We start from the raw sequence: 22049 nt of genomic DNA on the forward strand, positions 1-22049 counted from the left end.
ATGGAGTACTTGTAATTACAATTAGATTGTGATCGTAATTTGATCGTAATTGATTACGATCTCTTTATGAGTTCAGTGTCTCCCATATGTTATAATTTGGGTAGAGACCGATGGCTAGAGATCGCTCGGAGGCCGTGCCTCGCTTGATGCCCGATAGCCTGATTATTTATCCATCGCTGACGACTTTCAACTATACGTTCCGATCTAAATTATAATATAAAGAGAAAATAAATTTAGTAAAAAAACTCACAATTAATTATGAGAGATTATAATTACAATTATAAATGATCTATTCTCTTATCTAATTTTGTTTTTTTTTACCAGAAAATCTGGCTAGTTAGTTAGAGACACGTAATTAACTTATCCTCGGTTAGCTTTGCATTTATAGAATGAGTGTCGTAGGTAATTTGACCCTCCGTATTGTATCTTGACTGACAGTTGTATCCTTCATCACATCAATTATATTAAATTGAAAATGAAGTACGAAGCTTATGTTATATTAATTTAATATAGATTTGCATAATTTTCTCCACGTGGAATATTTCCGTTCCACAAAGATGGGAAGGTGTGACTCATTTCGTATGTTAATTCATGTTACTTTCTATTTTATTTTTATTTTTATGGAACGGATAATGCTAGAAATCGATATCCCTCCGAAAGATAAACAGTCACGTGTCGCCCGTCAACTACCGCTAACGCCGTCACGTTTGCCCACTCCGCACGTGACGACTTCCGGCATCGAGTCCTCACCTCTCCGTCCAATTATTTCCAGCCACGTGCACGGACAAGTCGTTACTTCAATCCCCTGAGCGAGGCTGTGTAGGATCGATTAAAAGTTTAATTCCTATTGGTTGTACAGATGGGTCCCTTTGTGAGTTACCAATGATGTGTGACATTTTATTAGAGTGGGGCTAGGGAGAACAGGGGATTGGACATTGGATGCTAGGGCGCAAGTTTGAATTCAACGCGAGTTCCGGCGTTTACTTTGACGTCGTTAGGATTTTAGAGGCGGTGCAGCTACGCGCTCCGTTGAATCTTCCCCCTTTCCTATTTCTTCTCTTTTTCGCTTTTTAGTCGCGATTTCGTCGGCGGATCCCAGAGCTGGAAGAAGAATTGAGATGGCGGAGCAGGAGGAGATGAAAGGCGGAGAGGTTAGGCAGGAGAAGGCGGCAGGCGAGGCGGAGGCCGTCGCCGTCGAGCTCACGGCGCCCGCTGGTTGGACTAAGAAGGTTTTCTTTTTTTTCTCTGTCTCTCTCTCTGAGGAACTCCCGATCTCTTCTCGGCGTAGCTCTTCTTGTTTGCAATTCTGTTCCTTTCGCTTTCTCGTGCCCTTAATTTGTTCTGCTTGTTGCCTTTAGCTGCAATTGTGTGCTCAGGTAATTGGTCGATTCTGTGGTGCGCATTCTAGGGTTTGCTCGCTTCATGGCGGCTTGCTTATTTGTACTAACAGTAGGGTGTTTTAGGGTTTTTGAGCAGGTGAATTTAGTGATTGAGCATGGTGTTCTGCTTGTTCTTCCAGGACTAGTAGATTGGTATAACATAGCCTAGGGTTTTGGGCATATTTGATTTGCTTGCCATCATCGCTTATCCTTTTTTTTTTTTTTTTGAAAAAAAAAGAAGAAAAAAGGTTCATATGATATATTGGAATTAGCTTGTAAAAAAAAGGATGGCTTTAGTTGTATTGGTAAAAAGGAGATCCTTGTACTTCCAAACACAGTTAGATACTTCAGTTTTTTGCTAAGTTTGATCTCTTGCTAACCTACTCTGGATTTTACTGTAGCATTGGTTCAACGTGAAACGTCCTCTTGTGCATGATTCAGTTTGACAAAGCATTAGATATAATTGACATATTATTCACATATAATCTATTAGATGCATGCCAGATGTTATGTTCATTTTGCAATGGTATTCTATATATAGTGTTATAAAGAAAAGATTTGCCAACCTTTATACAAACAATGAGATTGCCATACAATTAATACTACTTGAACAATTGAGCAATAAAATAATAGAAAAGAGAATATGATATGAATATGTTCAAAGATATATTCTATGTAGCTAGAGTGCTAGACAAGTTGAATAAATTGGATTTGAGGATTTGAAAGGGACAGATGGAGATCAAATAAAATTCTATTTAAATAGCCAAAATCAATTTAAAAGATCTGGATATAACTTGCTATATAACTTGATCACCAATAGATGAATAGATCATGACTTGTTTTTATTTTTTTTATATATTTTTTTCATTGGTTTTTGAATAGATAAGTCTGTGAACAAATTAACAACTTTGTTGAATCATTTTGACCAAAGAGATTTATGATTTGAGTCAACTTATTCTATAGATTCAATCGTTTATTATGAGTATGAGTTTTCTAGTCATGTTTTGGTACTTCTAAGTGACCTTTTTTATGGTATTGTTTTTAATTGATAAATGCTATTTTCTTTTTTATGTTCAATATTTTCTTTTATCATATAATATCTATTTTTTATAAATCAACTCAACAGAATTTTGTCAACGGCTCCTACTGTATATCACTCTGATTTATTGGGGCTATGCCATCCTTTTTATTTGATTGCACTCGTCATGTTCATACTATGGAAAGACAGGTTGCAGAATAACTTTATGTCACTATTAGCAGTAGATTTGTGTTTTCTCATGTTTTCGATTTCCTAGAAAGCATGGCATTCAATTGTGGCTTTTCGCTTCAAACTTACTAAACTGTAAATGCCTATTGACTCTTTAGTTGCAGCAGACTGAATAATTGCCTTCTTGTACTCTTTTGTTGAAGCACCATGAACATGAAGTTTAAAGATCTATTTTGGAATACATTGAAGATGGATGTTTGTTCCACTAACCATTTTTAAGCAATGATATGTAAGCCAGTCTATGCCTGTTAGTTTGTTCTCCTTTTGCTTTCATTCATTAGGCCGAAAGCTGTGTTCTGTTTGTTTTCTCCAAACAGTTGACGGTTGAATAGATATTTCACAATGTTGTACAAAATGAAATCTGTAGTTTAAGTTGTTGGTACCCATATGTTTGCCCTTTTTTCCCCTGGACCTTTTTGTGCTCGGGCAATAACACAAGTGCAGGTTGAGTTTGTTAGTAGAATAAAGAGTAGTAGACAATAACAGCAAACAAACAAATTGATAATCTGAATTATTTGTTGTTGATAAGACGAATATAATATGCCGATGAACATCCTATTGAATTTCCTGCAAACTCATCTTACTACTTTAGTATCCAGATCTTTTAAGCTATTTTTAATTGTGTTTAGTTTTCTTCAGTCTTTCTCTGCCCCTAGTTCCTTCAACTTTAAATGATTCAACAATCTAATTATTAGCTCAATTGACTGTTTTTGAATAAATCCATATGATCTTAATCAAATTCTCTTTTTCTAATCAATTGAAGTTTCACCTAACTTTTTTTTGTAAAAGTTATTCTTGCAACTCACATATTCATCTTAGCATTTATTTTCTGCTACATTATTTTTGGTGTTTCATAATTCCCTAGCACTCTTTACCATAAAGGATGATTAGTTGCACTATTGTCTTTGAACTCTTTTTTAGTCTAAGAAGCACACGACAATTGCAAGATTCTGGAAGTTCTTTTCTATTTTAACCTCTACAATAAATTTAAGATACTTGTCAGAATTCTTGTTCATTCATCTTAGCATTTATTTTCTGCTACATTATTTTTGGTGTTTCATAATTCCCTAACACTCTTTACCATAAAGGACAATTAGATGCACTATTGTCTTATGAACTCTTTTTTAGTCTAAGAAGTACACGACAATTGCAAGATTCTGGAAGTTCTTTTCTATTTTAACCACTACAATAAATTTAAGATACTTGCCAGAATTCTTGTTCATTCAATTTAAATATCCTCTCACTTCCTTACTCTTGTTGAAACTACATTTCATGTATCCAACTTATTACAAAGTTCTTAAGTCATAGAAACCATGCCACAGAATTGCATGATATTTCTCTATTAATTGCCTTCAAAGAAATCTGCACTTGATTTTATCTATTTTTTCTAGTAAGGAGAACATTTTCACTATTAAAAGTAATGGTTTGTTTTTTTTCTCCTTTAAAAAATGAATAATAGATGTTTTTTGTACCAACTCCTCTGAGAAGAGGACTGCTAGTTCTTTGTGACTCGAATAGCATTGGGAGCCATTTCTATTTACCATGTTTAGCTGCCCTTTGGAAGGAATGTTCTTGTTTTCCCTCTTATTGACAAAAGTAGTATCAGGTTTTGTCTATCTATTAGGGGTGAGCAGTCAACCCGCCAAACCGACCAACCCGCTTATACCGACCCGAATCGAACCGAAAAAAAAATCCGCCGGATATAGGGCCGGATGTAGGGTCCTGATATTGCATTATCTGATCTAGTAGGGCGGGATAATTTTTTATTCCAATAACCGAACCAACCCGATCTGCGATCACCCCTACTTGTAGTAACTACTATCGATAAGTTGTTACACGTTGTAGTAGTTATTGTCGATATGCTACTACACGTTGTAGCAGCTACTGGCGATTAGCTGTTACAACGTGTAATGAATAATATCTATTATCATTTTAAAATTTTTTATTTTTTTATATTTATATTTTATATTTCATTGGATATGGGGTCGGATATCCAAATAACTGACAACCCGTTGGATATCTGATACATAATAACTGCCGGATAGGACCGGATGTAGGTCCTGATATTATATTATCTGATCTAGTAAGGCCGGATAATTTTTTATCCTAATAATCGAACCAACCTGATCCCTGATCAACCCTACTATCTATTCCTCTAGAATTTATATAGAAAATTTACAATAGTGTAATCTTTTTGTTCTTTTTTCTGCTCACAAACCGAATGCACCACAATATAATCTGTGTTTCTATTGACTATCGTTATCCTATCCAATTTGAGTAATCTTTTTCTTTGGAATCATCTCTTAATTTGCTACAGTGTACTATGTGATAAACTTATCTTGATCATCAAACAATTTCCATTTCATTTTTTTTTTTTTTTGCCACGCTAGTTATATGTTTGTGATGTATGCCAATAGTTCATGCCGAGTGAGGGTGGAACACCAAGAAGGAATGAGATTGTATTCATATCACCAACTGGTGAGGAGATTAAAAACAAGAGGCAGTTACAGCAATACCTGAAGGCACATGCTGGCGGCCCGCCTGGATCTGAATTTGACTGGAGAACTGGTACATTTTCTCACACGTATCATACCTGCTAGCTTACGTGATTCGAATCGGTGTCTGCTTCTTTTACTGAATTGCGTTGACGTCAGGTGACACTCCAAGGCGTTCAGCCAGAATCAGAGAGAAAACCAAGGCTGTCGAGACCCCAGAAGATGAAAAGCCTAAAAAGCGAGAAAGAAAATCAAGCTCAATGAAAGAAGCCAGGGAGAAGGATGCTGAAGGAGATGAAGCTTCCCCTGTGAAAGAGGAGGGTGCTGTCACAGAAGCTAAAGAGGATGTTACCATGCGAGAAGTTGAAGTACCTGCTGATTTCCAAACTCAAGTAGGTGATGAGGCAAACGAAGTCATAGATGAAATACCTGTTGATGTCGAAACTAAAGTAGATGATGGTGCAAACAAAGTCATAAATGAAGTGCCTGCTGATGTCGAGACCAAAGTAGATGGTGATGCAAACAAAGTCATAAATGAAGTGCCTGCTGATGTCGAGACCAAAGTAGATGGTGAGGCAAACAAAGTCAAAGATGAAGTGCCTGCTGATGTTGAAACCAAAGTAGATGGTGATGCAAACAAAATCAAAGATGAAGTGCCTGCTGATGTTGAAACCAAAGTAGATGGTGATGCAAAAGAAGCCATAGCTGAGGCTGTTGCAGCTGGGGAATCACCGAATGAAAAGAATGATTCTGTCCTGGAAAGCAATGGAAGTGCCGACAATAAAACCGAGGCTGTTTCAGAGAATCACAAAGAAGTGACACCTGAAGTTGTACCTACTGCACCTGTAGCAGAGAAACATGATGGAGAGTTTTCAACAGGTAATAGCAAGCACAAGGAAGATGCAGAAGCTGCAGTCATGTCGGAGCCCCCTTCGACTAGTTGTGGGGAAGCTCAGCATCTGCCAAAAGCTTCTCCTGTTAACTGCTAAAACTTAGATATTCAGCCATACTGTGACCCGTCACGCCGCATCCTTTGTGAAACTTTTTTTTCTTCTTCTGGACTGATGAACTTATTGACAGCTAGAGTTGAGTAGTCTAGCTGCTCCCAATAACTTGTATTGTATTGAATAGCTGAGACATGTTGCCATGCAAAGTAACATTTGAACAAGTTCTTGTATTATTCACTATTAATGTAGGACCTAATCCTTGACAAATTAGTTAGATGTATCTTTAGCATCTATCTTCTAATTTAATCTTATGCTCCCAATTGTGTTTGCAGTTGATGCCTAATAATACAGTGTTAAAGAAAAATAGCTGTTGAATTTCAATTCTGAGCGCTAGTTATTCGCTTGGGTTTATGCCAGGCATCATCGACTACAAGAAGACAGACTTAGAGGAATTCAGCAAATTAGTGTCTATCAGTTCATTCTATTCCATTACAATTCATTTCATTCTCTCCTATCAACTATGACTCGAAGCAATCAACAGAGAGATCAAATCAATATCTTTTCTAATATTCATATCAGTCTTCACAGGTTTTAGATACATGCCATTTTTATTTCCATGTGTTTTTTACAATTGAGCCATGAAAAGACTCCAGCTCTGATATCACATTGACAAAGTTGAAGCTTAGTTTTCAGATGTCAGCAACGGATGCAAATCTAATACTGAAATCAAAGTTGATGCAAGTCAACTCTATCGCGTTTGCTATCAGTTTCATCGTGAGTGCATATGTACCCTATAACAAAAACACATGAGCAAGAATAAATCTGGAGCAAAAATTAGAAACAGGCCGACTACAACGTGAATTTAACAATAAAACTCAGATAAATCATGATGTGTTATTCAAACAGACAAAGCATAATAGCAGCACCTCAATGGTTGATAGGTTGTCTTGTTTAGGACACTTTAGAATGAGAGTGATCTCAAATAATGCCTATAGGTATAGATGAGCTCCCACACAAGGTTTCAAGTTAAAATGGTTACAAGATGATTTCAATGCTGCAGCCAACAAGTCAAAATTCATTTTGTTGGGCATTTTGTGCAATTCAGCACCCACCAAGCTAATTCAGGAATTCAAGTTAGGAGTGGCTCGAAATGCACATATGAGGTTTCAGAATTTCATGTGAAGATAATACAACAAATTGGTTTCGGAATCAACATGTTAAAAGTAGAAGTCAAATGCAGAAATAAGTTAAATCATCATGAAATTCTATAAACCTCTCTGAAGCCATACTCTCGAATTAAAGTAAATATTATTAACCGGTAATCGGAAAAAATTAAGTTGCTCACACAAAAACTTTAAACATGGCTACTTACTGGAGGTGCATATGATGGCAAAGTCTGCTGATGAGATAATATGAAATCACTGTTTAAGATTGGGCAGGATGTCTCTTCACAAAGATCATGAGTTTCTTCGTGAACAAGAAAGCCAAAATACTTGACATCAATTACCAACATCCCTCCAGAGATTGGAGCTCCTGTTCAGAATATTGAAGTGATGAACTTGTGCTTCAAAAAGATAGACCAATTTCTATTGGCTATCACTACAATTAATTGCAAAACAGTTGCACAAGTTGAGCATACTACTATCTGCTTCTTGCTTCTTTAGATATAAATGATAGACGAGTAGTCAACATTTTAATTAAAAAAACAAGCCCATTCAACAGGATTCTACAGGGAGCTACATGGCAAATTGCACCTGCAGATCTTGTGCTTATGCAACAAATAACCTTTCTGCTATAAAACCATCAGTTATCATATTACCATCTGACAGCTACCATGGCAAAGTATTCTTAATTTAATCTGCATAATGAAACATGTGCTGTATACTGACAATTAAATGATAACAAAACCCAAACACAAAACACAGAAGAAGAGGAATAAGATTTGAAAAATTAAAATGTTTTTTATTTGATTCTATGGTTCGAGAGTCTCACTGTTTTTTTATAGACAACTCACATGCTTGAATGGTTGTCCCAGTCTTAGAGCACCTAATCCAAATGGACATAGCACCTCCTGAGTTTCACTTTGTCTTTGAGTTTTAAAAGTCAATTTAATTCTACTGTTGGTGTGTTTAAGAGCCTCCAATTTAACCTATATGCTCCTTTTATTGCTTAATTTTTTTTTCACACATCTACATACATATATGTGTGTGTGTTGTATAGACACACACAATGAAAAGGCAGGAAAAAGAATGAGAGAAGTGATAAAATAATTGTGGGTATTCTTGATGAGTACGTACGTAATACATATATGCATACACACAATGAAAAAGTAACAAGGGTAATTGTGGTTATTCCTGATGAGACTGCCTTAGGGAAGTGATAGGCCTCTTCTCAAGTGTTATTTGGTAAAATCAGGGAATATTTGCCAAACACAATAAACGAAGGATCATTAGTGTGCTCCCTTAAGAAATGAAAACCAGTATACGGTGATCCTATGGTTCCAGCCTTGATCACCTACTTTGTATAAGCATTGTAGATACTAATGCCTGTCTTTCAGAACAATTAGAAGATAATTGGAGGATTATTGTATATACTATACCTTTCCTAATGATAAAAGCATACTTGAATTAATCATGAAATTTGATAAATTCAAATGTGTATTGAAGCCTCTAGTCCCATGTGTTATACATCTCATTAAACTTGTTTCTTTTCCCTTTGTTGCTGTTTTTTACTGGAAGTTCCAAAAATTTCCAGCAACTCAAGCTTGAGCAGTGGTAGAGTTAGACAATATATCTTGGGCAAAAAGTTTCAAGGAAATCGTTTTGCATCAACAGCAAGAAATATTTATCCTTAAGAAAGCTTTCCAGAAATACCTTGCCTGTTACCTTTGCTATATTTCTGAATCCACCTCCTCCTATTCTAACAACATGTGGCAGTGTACATTCTCATGGGGTTACATACCGATACGGTATGTTATGAGTAGACCCAATAGGGAGGTGGAAGTCAAAGTCAAAGTGAGGTGGCAGTCAAAGTCAGAATGAGGTGGCAATCAGGGTCAGAGTGTAAGCAGACGGCCAAGTTGCTCTCACCGAGACTCAGCTCCTCACTCCTCAATGCTAAGGCATTCAGTAAGGAGTCGGTCTGCTTCAAAGTCAGTCGAACTTAAGGGCCTCGGCGCTCTACACCTCAATGCAAAGATATACAAAATAAATTCGATCGGCCCCAATGGCCGGTCAGGCTTACAGGGCATAGTTCCCTATCTTAGCACTAAGGCAACTCTCAGCATATGGTCAGTCGGCCCAAGTGTCAGTCGGGTTTATAGGGCATAGCTCTCTATCTCTCAGCATATGTCTGATTGGCTCAAGGGTTGGTCGGGTTTACAGGGCATAGTTCCCTATCTTGCAGCACTAACGCAACTCTGAGCATATGGTCAGTCAGCTCCAGAGTTTATCGGACTTCCAAGACTATGACCGGTCGGTCACAACGTCTGTCAAGTTTATGAGGCTCAGTGCCCCCACTTAACAATTCTAAACCTGGTCAGTCTAAGAGTCTGTCACACTTAAGGGATTTAGTTCCTCATTTCTATTGTCAATCTCTCATCATACAGTCGGTCAGCTATTAGATAGGTCGGACTGCCTCCAGGGGCAGCATTGTCAGCAAATCGCAACAACCCGTCAGAGAATAATAACTACTTATCAGAGAAAATTCTGTTGCTATAATATATACATACGATGGAACCTTCCTCGAAGGGTAGCTATACATCTTCCATCATCCATCATTTTGACGGCATATTCTCTCAACTGCTTCATTGATGGCAGAAATTATAAACAGTGATTCATATATCGGTAACGACCTCGAAGGATGGCTATATATCTTCCATCACGTCGTCTCATTATTGTGAAGGTTATAAGAGGTAGCATAAAAGGGATTTTCTCCGTTGGTCAGGTATGCAAAAAGGTCCACACGCCTTACATTGCACCACACATCTACTGTTCATTTTCGTATCCACTTTTCGCTTGCCCATTGTACTGACTTGAGCGTCGAAGGGTCTATGCCAGGGACTCTCTCTGTGGTTCTCGCTCTAATGTTTCCTTTGCTCTCTTTGCGGTGTGCGCAAGGAGTGTCCCGGAGGCGTGCTAGGTGTTATTTTCTTCTCCATCCTAGAGTCTTCTCCCAGTCAACAACAGAGTCATCTGCCCAGCGCACCATCTCCACTGCTTTTAAATAGGATCACATACCTTTCTACAATTCACCTCTAGATGAACCTACCTATCATTTATTATCAGCATTGAGGTGTTATACTGTCTTCGAAGGGTATATCAATTTTTTTTTTTATTTGTTAAAACTGAAGGGGAGCCTTGGCGCAACGGTAAAGTTGTTGTCATGTGACCAAAAGGTCACTGGTTCGAATCCTGGAAACAACCTCTGGTAAAAAAGCAGGGTAAGGCTGCGTACAATGGATCCTTCCCCGGGACCCTGCATAGCAGGAGCTTCGTGCACCGGGCTGTCTTTTTTTTTTACTTGTTAAAACTAGCTCAATCATTGTCTCATAATCCTTATACCCGATGTAAAGTCAAGAAACACATTTGTGTATGCACTAAAAATTAGCAATTCTACAAGGTGCAAAGTGTCTAACTTACCAGCATTTGCTGTAATCTTAAATTTAGCTGGCTTGCCCCGTGCAATAGGATCAGGTGATATTTGAACACTGCTGACCTTCACCGGATAGTCTGCTTCTTTGTCTGCAGATGACAAAAATCTATTGGCAAACGATTTGTGCATAGTATACAAATGTTTCAGAAAAAAAAAAGAAAGATGATAGTTAATAGCTGGAGGATAATGATTGTGTAAATAATCAATGTAATTGTTATGGTAAACATAAAAAATAAAATGAGACCGTTCCAAGGCTGAAGTAAAAAACGATGACCAAGAGACTTAAATTGACCTTGGAAAAGGTGAGTCAACGTAAATAGAAACCACATCCAAGAAACAGAGAAAATCCATGCAATGAGACCAATAAACAAAGCCTCGTGGAGTTTCATTTGTACTGGACTGTTATATTACAAGGATTTCTTCAAAAATGATCAAAGTTGAAACAGAATAACTAGCTGTTAATGCACGATTTCCCCTCCACAAAGCATCATTGTAGGGTTCCATTTTTTACTTGACTGTAATATTGTAACTGAAAATCGATTCATAAAATTCCTTCTAAGACTAGTTTCTGTGATGGTATAGAGGGCAATCCCAATACCTCACCCGGACAAACCAAAACTATGACCCAAAAGGAGCAATTTTTCTGCAACATCTTCGACCAAATGGTCTAAACAACAACTACAATGCAGGACTAAAAACGATATACAAATATACAATGCCATCTCTAGAATGAGAAAGCAGAAAATGCACCCAAGTGGAAACAAATTGAACAAATCGATCCCCTCCTCCAGATATAATCAGCAACCAAACAACACGGAAGAGTCGTCGTGAAAGAAAACAAACCAAGGGAATCGAATGAACTATGCGCAAGAAAAAAAGGAGCAGCGAAAGGGAAACAGGTACTCACTGCAGTACTGGAAGTCCGTGGAGGCACCGTGCCGAGGGATGAGGAGTAGGAAGAACAAGGAGAAGGAGGCGGAGAAGAGTCGGTGGGAAGCCACGGACGCCATCGGTCGAATTCGATAGGGCGAAGGGGATTGGAGAAAAAGAAGCCCCTGTCCAGGTCTTTATATATGATTAAAATTTACAGAATTACAATTTTACCCTCGCTCATCAGGATATTTAACTTGGAATTTCACGACTTTATGAAAAGGACAGAATTAAATTATTCTAATTTTCAACAGCTTGATCGATTTTTGGCCGTCCGATTGAATTTATAATTAAACTGAAAAAAAAATAATATTTAAAGTATCTTTTTGTGGTTGGAAATGTGTCAGGATTTTATGGAGGGATGGAGGACAATTTCGACCACAAAAAAGTTAGATTTATTTTTTTTTGGATTAGGCCGCCAACTAACACAAAGGTTTTACTTTTAAAATTAGTTTTTAGCTAAATATAGTATAAGACAATAATCTTATAAAAGAATTTTTTTTCTAAAATACTATTAAAGGTATCTCCTATGGCTAGATCCAACCCTGGGCAGGATCTGAATCGGACTCAGCTCGGGCCTGAAATTGGGTTAACTCGACCTAGTTCTCGGGTTGGATGTCAGGTATTTGTTGACCTGGTTTTCAAGTAGGATGCCAAGTAGATTACGATTCTAACCCAAATTAACTGCCTTCGACGTGTTTTTATTTTTTGTTTTTTATTTTAATTTCTATTAAACAATGAAATCGATTTTATATATATATATACACACTGTTTTTATATGTTAGTTAATTGTTTAATAACTAATTAGTAGTTCCATTTGATAATTAGATAAAGAGATGTTTATTTATTTATTAATTAATTTATAATAGTTTATCTCTAAATAATTTTATATATTAATTAATTAATTAATTAATAACTAATCAATAATTATTTTACTATATAATTATTCCTAATAAGTCCATCAAGTCCGACAAATAATTTTATAAATCAATATTTTTTTAAAAAAAAATAATATAATAATTTTGAACCATGGTGAACGGTATACGAACTGTGAACTATATACGAATCGTGAACCGTAACTATCTTAGACGATTAAGGATCGACCCCTTAGGAGTTGTTAAATCGGTGGTTCTGAACTGTTGATGTAGGTTCAACTCATGATGAAGCTCAATTTGAGTCTTCAAACGGTCATAACTTTTGATTTAAAAATCAGAACCAAACTCTATCTATCGCCATAAGTGCATAATTTAAAAAACCCTACATTTTTTACAAATGAAACCATAATCATCAAATTTTCAATCCCAAATTCCACCTTTTATACCCTCTTCAAGGTCTTTTTGTTATTTTTGGTATTTTTTAATTTTTTTTTTTTGGTATTTAGGATAATTTTAGTATTCTTGGTATTTTTTAGAGAAGATTTATCTTGATCCGTGTCTTGATTTGAGTTAAGATCATTAAGTTAATTACTTTCCTTTTCAGATAAAAGTCTATTTCCTTTCTTTACAAGATTGAAATTAAGATATGTCAATTGTAATTTCTTTCCTTATTTAGGTTTTAGGTGGTAGTCTATATAAGAATCCTGTTTAGATGTAGAGGAATCAACCCTCTAATTTTAATAAAAATTTCATTTTGTAAGGTTCTTTTTCTTGTCTTCTCCTCAATTTCCCTTTTCTCATTTGTCTGGAGGATAATTGTTATCCTATCTGGCACCAATTGGTATCAGAGCACGAGAAGGTCATCGTCAGATCCAATGGCAAGTCGTCGTGGTCATAGTTGCGGTTGCCACAACAGGCAAGCTTCAACAGAGGAAACTGAGCCTTATGGTCATAACATCCAAGACATAATGATGATTCAAGATTTACGATGGTAAATTGCCAATTTAACCTAGTGTATAGCGGTGCGAGATCTCGAAGATCATGAGATTTTAGATTGTGGATCGGAGTCTTCCTTCAAGAACTCATATCATTGGCGGGACTCTTCCTCAGGAACGTCGCGAATGAGAGGAGCCTACTGGTGACTTTAGATTTGAGATTTGCTTAAATTTTATGATTCGTTGCGAGTAGAGGACTTCAATGACTGATCAACGAAGTAGAGCAGATCTTCGACTACAAGCGAGTTCTAGATCGGATGAAGGTAAAGTTAATTGCCATGAGACTCAAAGGGCGAGCATCAACATAGTGGAAACAGATGTGATGCTTTCGAAACAAACAAGGTAAATCCCAAATAACTAACTAGGAAAACATAAAGGAAAACATAAATCTCACCCTTTGATAAATTAAAGAAATAAATACTAAGTACATGTGCTTGTTATTATATCAGGATTAAGAGTCGCACATCCATAAAAGGAACAATCTCAAATGGTCCTGCTCTATACACATAGTGTACTAGTGTAATTTTATAGTCAGGATAAATTAGTACCAAATTACACTACAACCATTTCAATGGTTTGTCTCAATCCTTCTTGGGTGTGAGCTTCTATTTATAATTTATAAGAAACTGATAACATGATCTTCTGTATGACACCACACACCATGCTATCTACAATATAAATTAAATGGACAACTGCATTTAACTAAATGTAGTCATTTGACCAATGTGATTCTCATTTCAAAATAAGTGTTTATACAAAAGCTAGGCTTTTAGTATACATTCTAACAGTTGCAACCTCACATATAATTAGTAACTAAGTAGCAAAATAAGTTACTACCATTATTATTTCACTATCATTATTTTTTGATGAAATTTTGACGAGATCCTATTACACATGTTACTATATCCACAAATGACATGGAAATAAAGAGTATACTAAACATTCAATTTCATGATTGAATTAGAAAATACACCGACACAATAACAACAAATACAAGTCACTTACTAAAAGTATGAAATATAGATATCACACCATTCTCAAACATCAACTACTAATAAGCTCACATTTCATAAATAGTACATAGGAGTCATTGACTTAACAGAATACAATAACAAAAAAGGACCATCAACGCAACAACATGCCACGAATACTGCCGCTTGATCGAGTACACCTTCTTGTCGATACATCCTCACTTCTTCTTTGTTCTATCATCCCCTTTTCCTGTATATTGGAAAACATATTAGTTGTTTTTAGAATAATCATAATCTTTAGTTCAAATATATGAGTACATGCTCGTTAAAGAAATTTCAATGATTTACTTGTAAATCAAATAGTTTCACACTATTTCACAAAACAAAAGCAGAGTTAGTTAATGGCTTCTTTGCAACTGCGTCGGTTATGGTCTCGCCCATGACATCGACCACACTTTGTCACACGTTTTTCGACTTGTGAAGGTATCCTTTGAGTTCTTCTTCTGCCTGGTTGGCTTCGAACATCAGGAGCACTGATTACAAATGAGTGCTCTAGATTGGACTCATACATGTGACATGTAGGGATTGGATTTAAGATTCCTCTGTAGCTTTCACGATACAACTCTATCTTAAAGTATTTGTCACAGAAACTATATAATGACAAATATGACTTTGTCTCTATTGCTGCACATGTATGTTTGCATGGAAACCTATTAACCTGCCATGGTCTGCATGAGCAAGTCATAGCAGACAAATTAACATCAAATGATTTATCCCCATCCACAACCTCAAAACTCCAGTCGCATGCCTTATGTAGTTTCAAGCTGTGAGATTCAGCATATGTTTTTGCAAGAGCATTCTCCTTTGATAGACTCAATCTTTTAACCATCCCCATTGTTGCTTCACGTCGTCTGTGCATCATGTCCATAATTTGAATGCTTATATGGTCCACCATGGGCACAATAGGAAGAAACCGTGTTGTTTAAACCCAATTATTCCAAGATTCGGCTATGTTATTATTCATGACACCCCACCAATTTCCTAGAAAACATGCATTTGCCCAACTTTCTGGACACGAAGATACTATGAAGTCTTTAGCATGTGGCATTGATCGTATTATATGTTGGGGCAATTTCCTTTGGTCAAGTTTGACCAATTTGACTAAGCTTAAGTTGAGTCAAGCTTGAGTCGGGATTTGAGTTTTGATGTTTGACAATATAAGGAGATTAACAATATAAGGAGATTGCTGGAGCAATCGTCTGGTTATGGAGATGGTCAAAGGGTTGACCAAGTTGATAAGAAGACAAGTCAAGTAGGTCAGGGATGGCAGGAGACTTGACTGAGTAAGTCCTAACTGGAGGTTAGGCGTCTGAAAGTCCTAACTGGAAGTTAGGTAGTGGTGAAGTCCTAGTGAGGAGCTAGGCAGGGGAAAATCCTGGTGAGGAGCCAGGCAATTGGAAAGTCGAAGTGTGATCTTAGCAATGGAGAAAGTCCTGGTGAGGAGCCAGGCAATTGGAAAGTCCAAGTGTGATCTTGGCAAAAGAGAAAGTCCTGGTGAGGAGCCAGGTGTTGGTGCAACATCCCTCAGGTCAAGGTTGACCTGGGTGACCAAGCTGAGTCTTGGTTTGAGTTTAGATGTTTGACAATAAGAAATTGATTGAAGAAGAGTCAAGTAGGTCAAGGTTGACCGGATACTTGACAGGGAAGTCCTGGTGAGTGAAGCCAGGCAGAAGGAAAACCCTAGTGAGTGAAGCTAGGTGAAAGTCCTAGTGAGTGAAGCTAGGTGAAAGTCCTGGTGAGTGAAACCAGGTGAAAACCCTAGTGAGTGAAGCTAGGTGAAAGTCCTGGTGAGTGAAGCCAGGCAGAAGGAAAATCCTAGTGAGTGAAGCTAGGTGAAAGTCCTGGTGAGTGAAGTCAGGTGAAAGCCCTAGTGAGTGAAGCTAGGCAGATGGAAAACCCTAGTGAGTGAAGCTAGGTGAAAGTCCTGGTGAGTGAAGCCAGGTGAAAGCCCTAGTGAGTGAAGCTAGGCAGATGGAAAACCCTAGTGAGTGAAGCTAGGTGAAAGTCCTGGTGAGTGAAGCCAGGAAAATCCGGATGGATCAAGGATGATCGGACATCTGGTGTTGGGAAGTCCAAGTAGGTCAAAGGATTGACTGGATACTTGGCACGAGGAAATACAGATAGGTCAAAGGGATTGACCAGACATCTGATGGAAGTCCAAGTAGGTCAAGGGAGTGACCAGATACTTGGCATGAATAGAAAAGTCTAAGTGGGTCAAAGGGATTGACCAGACACTTGGTGGGAAGTCCTAGCAGGTCAAAGGAGTGACCAGATGCTAGGCATGATGTACCAACAGGTCAAGGTTGACCAGATGTTGGTTTGAGAGGCTTGGAACTTGGTTTTGGGCAAAAACCAAGTGTTGGATCGATCAGTGGATCGATCCAGGCTTCTCCTAAGCGAACAGAGAGCCTCTGGATCGATCCGTGGATCGATCCAGATGTTCCAATCGATCAGTGGATCGATTGGGACGCGGCTGCTTCGCGCGATAAGCGCTGGATCGATCCGTGGATCGATCCAGGCGCTTTTCCAGAGCACAGAGGCACTCTGGATCGATCCGTGAGTCGATCCAAAGCCTCCCCGATCGATTGGGAACATTCGAATCGATCGGGATCCGACCGTTGGCGTCGATAAAGGCCGCATGCGTTCATTTCCTTCGGCATCTCTTCTCCGATTCACTCCAGATTTCTCGCCAGCTCCTCCACAGCACTCACAAAGCTCAAATCGCCAGTTCTTGAAGGATCTTGGAAGTTTTCCAAGTCAAGAGGCGGATCAAAGCCAAGAAGAGAAGCTAGGGTTAGGGTTTATACTCATTGTAAGCTTGTAAACTTGTATTTCTTGTATCCTTTCCCTCTCTTCTTGTATTAAGTCTTGTAGGGCTTCTCCGCCCTTGGTAGTTACCATAAAGGAGAGTTTTATTTAGTGGATGGTGTGTGTGTTGGTGTGGATCCTTGGATTAGTCACCTCTTGTGAGGTGGATACCAAGTAAACCAACCGTGTTAGCGTTGTGTGATTGTTTCTTTGTATTTCCGCTGCATATTCTTGAAGAAACAAGCAACGCCAAGCAACGCCAAGCAACGCCGAGCAACGCCAAGCACCGAGCGAACGCGACGAGCTATTCATCCCCCCCCCTCTAGCTACTTTTGGTCCTAACAAGTGGTATCAGAGCGAGGCCGCTCTTCACCGGAATCATCGCCGGAAGGGTCAAGCATAACAAGAAAAGCTAGAGGGTGAAGAAGTTGAAGCAAAAATTGTCAAAGTCAAAGATATCAAAAAGCTCAACTTCAAGATGCAATTCCAAGATGGACTTGGATTTGACACAAGGGTGGCTCCACCATACACTTTCACGAGTTTTGATTCTTGGAAATCAAGAATTAAAAATTTTCTTATGATGGAGATAGAGCAATGGTTTGCTCTAATGGAAGGCTTCGAGGCTCCAAGAAATTCAAAGGGAAAAGTTCTCAAGAGGAGCAAGTGGAGCCAAGAGCAAGTCCAAAGGTGCGAGGCAAATGATAAAGTGACCAAGCTTTTGGTAAATTTATTGCCAAGCACCATCCTTTGCAAAATTGGAGAATTTGAAGATGCAATGGAATTATGGAGCAAATTGGTCAAGCTTCATGAAGAGATCCCCTCCACTGTACAAGAGCAAGAAGTATCCAGAGAGGGTGACTCTTTGGAGCAAGACCAAGAGGAGGGCTCCGAGGTTGAGAGATGCTCAACCTCCGAAGAAGAAGAAATCCAAGAAGCTTCATCCTCAAGGGAATGCAACGAAGGGAACAAGGAGGGAGCATACTCCTTGTTTCATATTCAAGATGATGAAGCCTCCACCTCTAGGATTGAGGGGGAGCAATTCTTGGTGACACCGGATCAAGAAGAAGGAGAAGCTTCTACATCCGGGTCAAGAGAAGAAGGGGAGGAAGAAGCTTCTACCTCCACAAGTCAAGAAAAATCAAATGGAGGGGAATCAAGGTCCGATCAAGAGGAAGCTTCTACCTCCGGATCCAAAGGAAAAGATGTCACCCCTACACACAAAGGTATAAATGTTTCAATTAAAAATAAAAATCATATAATATGTTTTGAGTGTAGGGAAAATGGACACTACAAGAGCAAGTGTCCTAAATTGGCCAAGAAGAAGGGCAAAGTGGCACAAAAGGGCAAGGCGAAGCCCAAGGAGATCATCCCCAACACAAAGAAGAGCAAGGAGTATATTATATGTTTCTCTTGCAATCAAAAGAGGCATTACCGAAGTCAATGCCCCAAGGGGAAGAAGGTGGTCAAGGCTCAAGGAGGCACTAGTCAAGGGGGAGCCTCCAAGGTAAAGAAGAAGATATCTTTTATTGAGCCTACCCCCTTACATTATGGTGAAAAGCATGATAGTTCTAACTTTTATCATTTTAATGCAATTTACCATAAGAATAGAAAGCATGAGGGCTTTAAGGAAAAACATGTGCCCTACATGCCAAAACTACCCAACCTAAGGTTAGGGAGGTAGATAGACACTTGGGCGGGAACACTAAGGAAAATAGACACATGCCCAAGATCAAAAATGCTCATGGACCAAAACCTAAGGATTTAATGATAGAAAATCAAGTCTTGAGGTCAAGACTTGACAAACTAGAAAAGACCCTAAAAAGGATGGAGAATATCCTTAAAGGGCAAAATGAGCAATACCTAGGGCTAGGAGCACAAAGGTCATCCAATGGCTATAGAGGTTTGGGTTACAAACCCAAAGCTAAAAAGGATGTGCCTAGTTATCATAGGGTTCCATATAGCTATGGAACAAACCCTAAGTCTAGAGGTCAAGTCAAAGATACAAGGGAAGATATCCCTAGAAGTATCTTTGCAACCAAAGTGACTAAGACTTCTAAGAAGTCTAAGAAAGTCACTAACAAGGTCACAAGGGAGGCTATCCCTAGAGTTGACCTAGAAAGTGTGACCAAGGCTTCTAAGAAGCCCAACAAGGTCACTAGGAAGGTATCTAGGGAAGTTATCCCTAGTGAGTACCTAGAGCATCCAAGGAGCACCAATAGGTGTTGGGTTCCTAGGAGCATCTTCTCTACCCCATAGATGGGTTAGAGAGTGTCAACTCCGATTAGAAGGGTAGTTAACCTAACTTTGAGGAAATTGACACTCAAGGAGCATTTTCAAGGTTTTAGTTAACCTTTGAAAATGAAATGGACCTATTGATTACTTCTTGAAAGAGTAACATGTGTCTATTGGTGGAAAAATTGATTTTATCTTAAAAAGGCACAAATTAGAAAAATATGAGAAATACCAAGTTGGGACTTTGGTATTTTCTTAGTGTTACTCTTGTGGAAAAATGAAATATGCCAACATTTGAGGATATGTTTAATTATTAAGTGGCATAAACAAATCAAGAGAAATAAGAAATGTCAATTTAGGTTTTGACATTTCTTTGAAGTAGTTAGGGCAATCTAGGTTTAATGTTTTAAATTAAAACAAGTGGTATCGTTTTAAGTTAAAACAAGTGGTATATTTTGAGTTTAGCTAAGTAATTAAGGATATTTAGATAGGTAATCTAGGTATATTTTATTTATGCTAAACATTGCCATGATTGCTTGCCCATCATATGCCATGACATCATGTCTATTTTTTAATTCATTGTTTTATTATGAAAACTCCAAAAATATCATGTCATGACATTCATACATCATATAGTAATAGGATATTTTCTTTTGAAAATTATTTTCTTTTGATGTATGCCATAACATAATCATGCATTAAGTTTAATTCCTTGTAATTAAGGACGAATGACATTTAACAACAATTATTGACAAGTGACATCCTAGGTGGATGTCTAATATCTCTAGAATGCCTAGATAGATATGCATGATCCCTAGATTAGGGAAAAATCAAAATCCCACATCTCACAAGGACTATAAGGTGACTTGTCCGTGTTTTAGTGTACATTAGATACAAGTGAGATGTTAGGAAGATGAACAAAACTCAAGATGTTGATTTAGTGCATTCTTTTGAGTTTTAGGTTCATCAAAACACATAGTTATGTGTTTTCCCATCATTGGGAAAGCTAATGTACAAGTCATGTGCATTATGCCCAAGGAACATGATGGGGTATTGGTTTTGAAAATGTTTTTAAAATGTTTTTGGAAAACCTTGGTGAAGGCTATCTTTTGATAGTAATCACCATTGAATAGTTAGACACAAAATTGAAGAAAAACACTAAAGTTTTTGCAAGTTTTCAAGTTTGTGTCAATCTTTGAAAATATGATGTATTTTCATAGAAAGCTATTTTTCCATGATTAAGTATGCCCTAAATAATGTCTACACGAAATTTCATGATTTTTGGATTTTTGTAGAATTTTCTAGGGGTTTCTGAAGTTGACTGAAATGGAATTTCAGCAACTATCAGAGCTCCGATCGATCCATGGATCGATTGGAGTGTCCGAATCGATCCGTGGATCGATTCAGAAGGCAAGTCTCCCGCGAGCAGAAGCTCGCTGGATCGATCAGCCGATCGATCCAGGTAGTCTGAATCGATCAGTGGATCGATTCAGAAAGGTTCAATCGATTGGAACCCAACTCCAATCGATCCAAGTTACTGATTTTTGCTTGGAAGGCTTGATTTCAGCATCTTTGAACCTCTTTGAGTCTAGGTAACCACTCCAAACCCCTAAAATATATTTGTATACATACAAAGGGTGTTTTCATGTGAAAACAAGGATGGATTGGTTAAGGAAGGCTTCATTGAAGTTTAGGTTGAGGTTTGTTTCAAATTTTGAGTATTTGAACCTCAAAACTTCTAAATTTGGGTTTCCTAAAGGTTTAGGGATTCCAAGTCATTGTTGGTGCAATGACAGAAGTTCACCACCATGTCTTTAGGGGGAGGGACTCCTTAAAGACATGAAAAATTACTTTTCATGAACCTTGGAAGGTGGTTAACCTTCTTTAAAGAAAATGCTCATGTATGAGCTTTTGAACTTGAAATGGGGAGTGGATATCCTCATTATTTAAAGTGGGAACTCAAGTGGTTAGATAATGCTCAAGGTTGGGTATTTGTCTACATTGAGAGAGAAGTTAAGGATAAATGAAGGGTATGGGACCTTCATTATCGTGTTGATCACAACGAGTGATGTTGTGAACAATGATGAGTAACTCTTCAGGGGGAGAGTCGTCAACAAATGGATTTGTTGATGTGTACCCAAAATTGGGGCATGGGTTGATGTGTGCCCAAAGATGGGTTGATGTGTGCCAATAGGGGGAGAATGAAAGGACCTATGAATGGGTGTAAGTTAGGCTTTCATTACCTAGAGGGAGTGTGCCCTCGTAGGGGGAGAATGAAGAGCTTAATTTATATGTTCATTACCTAGTGGCATGAAGATTGAGGCTATAGGATTAGCCTAACTTACATGTGGTATTGTAAGTGTTATTGTGGTATTGTCAAACATCAAAAAGGGGGAGATTATTGGTGCAACATCCCTCAGGTCAAGGTTGACCTGGG

The 22049-nt window shown here is 38.0% G+C and overlaps 2 protein-coding genes across 3 annotated transcripts; one reads left to right on the top strand and one right to left on the bottom strand.

Annotated features, from left to right (window-relative positions):
- Positions 1 to 968: 968 nt before the first annotated feature.
- On the top strand, positions 969 to 6358 carry LOC121995908 (methyl-CpG-binding domain-containing protein 11-like). 2 transcript variants are annotated; one of them, XM_042549686.1, is made up of 4 exons: positions 1091 to 1229; positions 2790 to 2875; positions 5064 to 5214; positions 5301 to 6358. In XM_042549686.1, the coding sequence occupies exons 3-4, from the start codon at positions 5067 to 5069 to the stop codon at positions 6128 to 6130; spliced, it is 978 nt and encodes a 325-aa protein (XP_042405620.1). In that variant the 5' UTR covers positions 1091 to 1229; positions 2790 to 2875; positions 5064 to 5066; the 3' UTR covers positions 6131 to 6358. The 2 variants fall into 2 exon arrangements, with proteins under 2 accessions (XP_042405619.1, XP_042405620.1); XM_042549685.1 differs by lacking the exon at positions 2790 to 2875 and having other exon boundaries at positions 969 to 1229.
- Positions 6193 to 11774, bottom strand: LOC121995909 (MD-2-related lipid-recognition protein ROSY1-like). The gene is made up of 4 exons (XM_042549687.1): positions 11649 to 11774; positions 10729 to 10830; positions 7461 to 7621; positions 6193 to 6879 (listed from the first exon to the last, which is right to left on the bottom strand). Exons 1-4 carry the CDS (start codon positions 11749 to 11751, stop codon positions 6778 to 6780), a joined length of 468 nt encoding a protein of 155 aa, XP_042405621.1. The 5' UTR covers positions 11752 to 11774; the 3' UTR covers positions 6193 to 6777.
- Positions 11775 to 22049: the final 10275 nt, after the last annotated feature.

Source organism: Zingiber officinale, chromosome 6A, assembly GCF_018446385.1.
Source record: "Zingiber officinale cultivar Zhangliang chromosome 6A, Zo_v1.1, whole genome shotgun sequence".
Classification (NCBI taxonomy): domain Eukaryota; kingdom Viridiplantae; phylum Streptophyta; class Magnoliopsida; order Zingiberales; family Zingiberaceae; genus Zingiber; species Zingiber officinale.